General features: G+C 38.9%; 1 protein-coding gene across 2 annotated transcripts in view; it reads right to left on the bottom strand.

Moving 5' to 3' along the window:
* mideasb (mitotic deacetylase associated SANT domain protein b) overlaps positions 1 to 6,000 on the bottom strand; it is a 28,178-nt gene continuing 22,178 nt past the window's right edge. For both annotated transcript variants that reach the window (XM_079833850.1, XM_079833849.1), the window contains exons 10-13: positions 4,567 to 4,713; positions 4,355 to 4,477; positions 3,801 to 4,000; positions 1 to 1,085 (exon numbers count right to left, since the gene is read on the bottom strand). In XM_079833850.1, the coding sequence (XP_079689976.1) occupies positions 860 to 1,085; positions 3,801 to 4,000; positions 4,355 to 4,477; positions 4,567 to 4,713 (696 nt within the window). In that variant the 3' untranslated portion in view covers positions 1 to 859. The remainder of the gene's footprint in view (positions 1,086 to 3,800; positions 4,001 to 4,354; positions 4,478 to 4,566; positions 4,714 to 6,000) is intronic.

Raw genomic sequence — 6,000 nt, 5'->3', positions numbered from 1 at the left:
AATAGTTTTATCTCGTTAAAATGAGTCAAAATTCTCTCACAAATCTATTGTTTGGCTTCAGAAGACTTGGAATATGGTTTATATGGTTAATGTAAGTTTTTTTTATCTTTTGGGAAATGAAAGCCCTTAAGCAATAGTATATGGCAAAGAAAAGCATGAACATTCCACTAAAATTTGGTTTTCAACAGATAAAAGAAAATCATACTCATAATCATAAGTTTGCAATGGCATGAGGGTGAGAAAACGACTGAATTTTCCATTTTGGAGGAACTATACCTTTAAGATACTGAAAACAGAAAGCCCAAAATTACAGCACTGGAGATCAAGACCAGGCATACAAGCACAGTTGTGCAAGCGTTTGGCAGTCACGTGGAAGAGAAAGATACCGTCGTTTTCATTTCGAAAAAAGGAGGAAAAGTCTAAACACACACGCGCACTTGCTTTTGTGTCCGTCTACGCCCATAGCACTGAATCCATAATAGTTCATTTCATGGGAGAACAGGGAGTGAGTTCTGTGCACAGATAGATGTGCTGCAGTCAGATCCGTGTGTGTTGGATGAGTCCGAAAGTGCATTTTATAGACACAAACACACACACACACACACGCACACATTCACACTGAGATGGCATGGCTTACACTCCAATAGCCCTATATCTGAACATTAAGCCCCTGAATGCTTCTACAGCATCGGTCTCTGTCTTTGTCCGTCTCATGCACACATAACACACATACGCACTCACACAAACATTCTACGGGAGTGAGCCAGTCCCTGAAACTGTTCTTTTGGGATGGGATTTTGTTGGCTGGTAAAATCTAAATAAATAAGTATTTTCTCTGTCACACAAAGGAGATTGTTAGCTAGTGCCAGTCTTCATCATCTGCATCCTCCTCTTCCTCTGAGGAGTCGTCACTGCTGGCTCTTCTGGTTCTGCCCTGATCCCCCATCGCTCCGTTCTGCTGGGCGGCCAACAGGGCGGCTGCCGCCTGCTGCTCGGCCTCCCTCTGTCGGAGCGCAGCTGCTTTTTTCTCCGCCTCAGCGTGACTCTTCATGTGGGCACTGCGGCTCTTCACCTTAAAGAAGATCCTGGAGAAAACAGTGTTCGGATCTTTAGGTCAGTGATTTGAACTCGAGAACCGTAGGATTCGTGAACCAATCATTTAGACTGGCTCTGCAAACTGATTCATTGCAAAGATCCGACTCAATGATCTGAATCATGAACGAATCATTCTTTTGAGTCACTGAGTTTCTTGAAGTTATAGATTCAAGAAATAATCATTCAGACCGTTTTTTTTGTTTTTGCACCAGATTCATTGAAAACATCTGACTTTTAAAGAAAAAATCATTCACTAATCAGACCAGAAGATTATTGAGTCAATGAATTGTACCCGAGAACTAGGAAAGTCTGATTTGTGAACAAATCATTCAGACTTGGGTCAGCCGATTCAATGCAAAGGTCTGACTCAAAGAATGATTCATACATGCAGATCCAATGAGTCAGTGATCTGAACCAGAGAACCGGATCAGCCGGATTTGTGAATGCATCATCATACAGATAAGATCTGGATAAAAGGACTTAAAAAGGATTATTTGTTCATAAATCAGGCATGTACTGTAGACCAATGAGCTGAACATGAGAACCAGATCAGTCAGATTTGTGAACCAATCATATAATTAAAAACAGCAATGAACAGAAGCTTTTAGCATCATTTCATATATAAAAAGACATAAAATGTTGCACTAGTGCTGGGCGGTATGTCCAAAAATTTATATCACGGTATTTTTCAAAATTATATCGGTTTTGCGGTATATTTACGGTATTTTTTTCCCCTATGCATGACCGGGTGCTAACCACATTTTCTACTAATTGAGAGAGGAAATACTGCAGTAGATTGACTAGAATGCCCTATTTTACTGTCATGATGAGTGAAAATATTGTAGAAAAATTCCACACTAGAATTAATAGGCCTACAGGTTTACAAAGCCCCACAAAATGATGCTCAGGGGAGACAGCAACCAATAAAACACATGCAACACACTCATTACAGACACATGCATATTAAAATGTGACCATGGAGATAGAAAAAAAAAAAAAGTTGAGGGCACCTTAAACATTTAAAAAATCTAACCTATAACCACAAACTGACCAAACGAGGGAGAAACGCGCAAGAACATTTAAAAGGTCGAAGGATATTTGCAATGCATTTAAGAACACTACAGTCTCTGAACAAATGGCACACGTAAGTTTAACACAGAAAGAATAAAGCAGTACAATTTTCGACCATTCTTGTTTGAATTGTCAGTCTATTTATTAACTTACATCATTGTCTTCTGTGTAGCAGAATAACGCATCGTGTCATTGCGTTCGTGATCAGACGTACAGTTCAGTGTCCTTTGCATAACGTTACATTTCATTTGAAGAAGACGCAATGAAATATGTGCGCATATACGCTGGCAGTTTATGTTTAGAGCACTAGAGTATATGAAATATGTCCATAAAAAACTTAAACGTGCTCGCTCCGGTCTATATGTGCTATAATATGATCCATGTGGAGAACGTTAATCTCAGCTCCGCGCAGAAACTGCTCTCTCTCGCACGCCACGTGTAGTTTGAATTCTCTGCTGTAATCAAGGGCTGAATCCGAAATCGCCCCCTATAACCTCAAATAGGGCATTATTTGAAGGGAGAGCAATCTGTAGTGGTGTCCGAAACAATAGTGGACGTTATTGAGTGCACTCATTCAATCTCACATTGCACCGCAATAACGAGTGTACAGCCGTTGTTGCCTACACACAACGGCTGTCCGCATTCACTCACTCGTTTTCATTCACTCTTTTAAGTGAACAATATAAGTGGATAACGTAGGGAATAATAGTGAATGAGGCTTTAGGGGGTGATTTGGGACTTACCATAGGTTGTGATGCGATCTCAGCTGTGCTCTCACTACAGTGCAACAGTGAAACGTGACCCCTCGAACAGTTATGCGCTGCGCCGCGTTCCAAACGTCCAAACGAGACACATACCGGTATTGCGGTATCATCAAAATTCATATCATAACAAAAATAAATACCGATATTCGGTATGAACCGGTATACCGCCCAGCACTATGTTGCACAGGGACTTCTGTCCAGCAACTGAATCTGTGATTTTTTATTTTATTTAAACATTTACAGGAACCATCTGAATGAATTCCAATGCTACATATAGATGCAAGACGCCTTAGTAAGCATGCTTGATTATTACCTCAGTTTGCTTGACTGAATACCCAATCCAATGTGAAAAACGAAACTAAAATGTTTGTCAATCTACATGCTACTTGATGGAGAAGCTAGCGTTTTACTTCTTCATTATTGTAAAAACATCAGTCACGCAACTGAAAAATGTGGTTAAGTTAGTAGTGTTGCAACTAGTTAATTACTCCCCAATATTGTAGTTAACATATTGTGACATTTAGAACGTAATATACAGGAACATTTTATGGCACAGAACACCACAAATAAAATAAATTAATATTTAAATATAAATTTATTGAATGATTTATCTAAATGTACCTTATTTATAAAAACTTAATTACATATTTGTTAAATTAAATTGACCTTATTTCATTTATTCAAATAAAACACATTTAAATGAATGAATAAATAATTGAATAAAAAGGAGCATTTAAATATTTTATTTAAATAAATGTATTTATTTAAATGTACCTTATTCAGTAAATAAATAAAATAAGGTACATTTAAATAAATACATTGTAAATTGAGTAAATGCGTAAAATTGAGTGTGCATCCCAATAAACTGACCTGCCACACTTCTTGCAAGGAAATTCACCCTCTTGGTTAGTTTGTCCTTTCCCTGTATTGCTAGCCCCACTTTTCCGGCCTGTTGTTTCTGATCGAGGTTTAGATGGTGGTGGTGGTGGTGGAGGAGGTGGATGACTGACCCCCATCGTGGACGGATCCTTAGTGCTGTCCTCCTGACTTCTTAAGACTAAGACGGCAGCCTAACAGGAAACAAATGGTTAGATTAGGCAAGCACAGCAGAACGCATACAGACATCAGACACAGGGAACTTCTTCTGTGGTTGTAAGTTCAACCCAATCTATTCTTTCACTATTGTGAACGGTCCCCTTATAAATGTACTAGAAATTACATTGGATAAACTTGTAATAAAGTATACCACTAGATGGTGCTCTAAATATCCTACAGTGCCAAACTACACATGCCTCCCAAACTCTGACAGACCAGTCCTTATTGTTCAGGCCAGAACTGGGGATGAACATTGGGGAACTAAAAACAAATATTTAATTTCAAGTAGGATGCATTTTTGCAACCTCATGTAACCTCCCCGAACTCACATTTTCAGTGGCCTGTAGAGATTGTGTCACTCTGCCCAGGCTGTTTTCTTGTTTCCGGTCACATGACCCATCCCACTTCCTGCTCTCCTCGTCTTCTTTCCGTGATTCAAATTTCTGTGAACTCTGATGGAGAAGAAACATTACAGTGCGGCACTAGTTAGTACGGAATCAAATTAACCAGGTGCACATACATACAAGCCACAGGAACTCACTTTATTGTCCACTTCCTCCTCTGTTGTGGGTTTAGTTTCTTGTGGTTCTGCTTCTCCATATATGAGCGTTCCGTTCCTGCCGATCTTCACCTGCTTTTTATATGTGTAGTAAAACTCCACACACTGAGCCACTGTCTTGGAGTTCACCTTCAAGTCAAACCAAAAAACAATTCAGCATTACCATACTAGCATTCACAACTAGAACTTGCCGCTTTAATGATAGGGTGTCAGTGGTGATTTACATTTTCAGCTATGAAAATACACTAATTTGACTAGAAACGCCGGAGTCGACAACGTAAAGAATAATTCCGCTATGAGTCGGGTGAGACTGATACTGTCTCCTCTATGAAATAGATTTTTTCCCCCTCAATTTTAGCCATTAATTATAGCCATTCAACATTACAGTATAATTATATCAGCTATCAATTTTAACATGTATTAGGCAAAACAAAACAAAAAAAACTTTTAATTTAATTTAACTTAACATTAACCTATTATATTACCCTTGCCCTTCAATATATCAGGGCTTAATTTTTTTTTCTATTGCCTCAGTCAGACCGGTTCAGATTTTTACTTGCCCTGCACAAAAAGTTGTTTTTGTTTTTTTGACCCATGTAACCTTGTAAACAGTGCTTTAAGTTAATTGCATTTATAAAATGGTTACCACACAATACAAATATTAAAGCCAAAAAATATGTGTCAATCCAACTTTCATGTAGTAAAATCACTAAAAGCCTTCCTTCTGCAGGAAAAAAATATTCCCTGACCGTGAACAGCAACAGAAGTGACATTATTATACCTCTAGATGGCGGCAAAGACTGTCTTGAGTCAGTCAGTAGCAAGGACTTTTATATTGAAAGGACTGAAACTCGTTGTGAACGCAGAGCAAGACGCAACTGATAAATGCTTTGACTAGCACTGTCAATGTCAGGTCAACCCCTTAACTGTTAAAAGGACAAGATATCACATTCAAACTGATTTTTTATTATGAACATAGGACTGACCTGAAGGAAAATGCTATATCTAAATGCAGGTAATACACTCGCTCACTCGATCTCTCACACACAATAATCTGCACAATACAGTATGCTTCAATGAACAATATCAATGAGAACAAACATATGTTTACGTTGCTAAGAGTGGTTGCTAAGGGTGTTGTGTAGTGATGCACAGAACCGTTGGGTGAAGCGGTCATAGCCATGTTTTATCCAAACGGCAACCTCCCGCGGTCTCACTTGAAACTAACTTGGAAGGGACTTAAACTGCAATTCATCGACTGGCCGCTAGAGCCAGGCTCCAAAAGGGAGTCAAATCTCCCGAGGCCTCTCTTGAAACTAACGTGGAAGTATCTCCCCCAAATGCTTTACAGCAGGAAAAAAATGTTTACAGACTGGTACAAAAAATTTTTTTGGTCTATACAGCTAACTGTGAGGG

The sequence above is a fragment of the Gobio gobio genome (assembly GCF_949357685.1).
Source record: "Gobio gobio genome assembly, chromosome: 13".
NCBI lineage: Eukaryota > Metazoa > Chordata > Actinopteri > Cypriniformes > Gobionidae > Gobio > Gobio gobio.
This window is presented reverse-complemented; position numbering and strand designations above follow the sequence as displayed.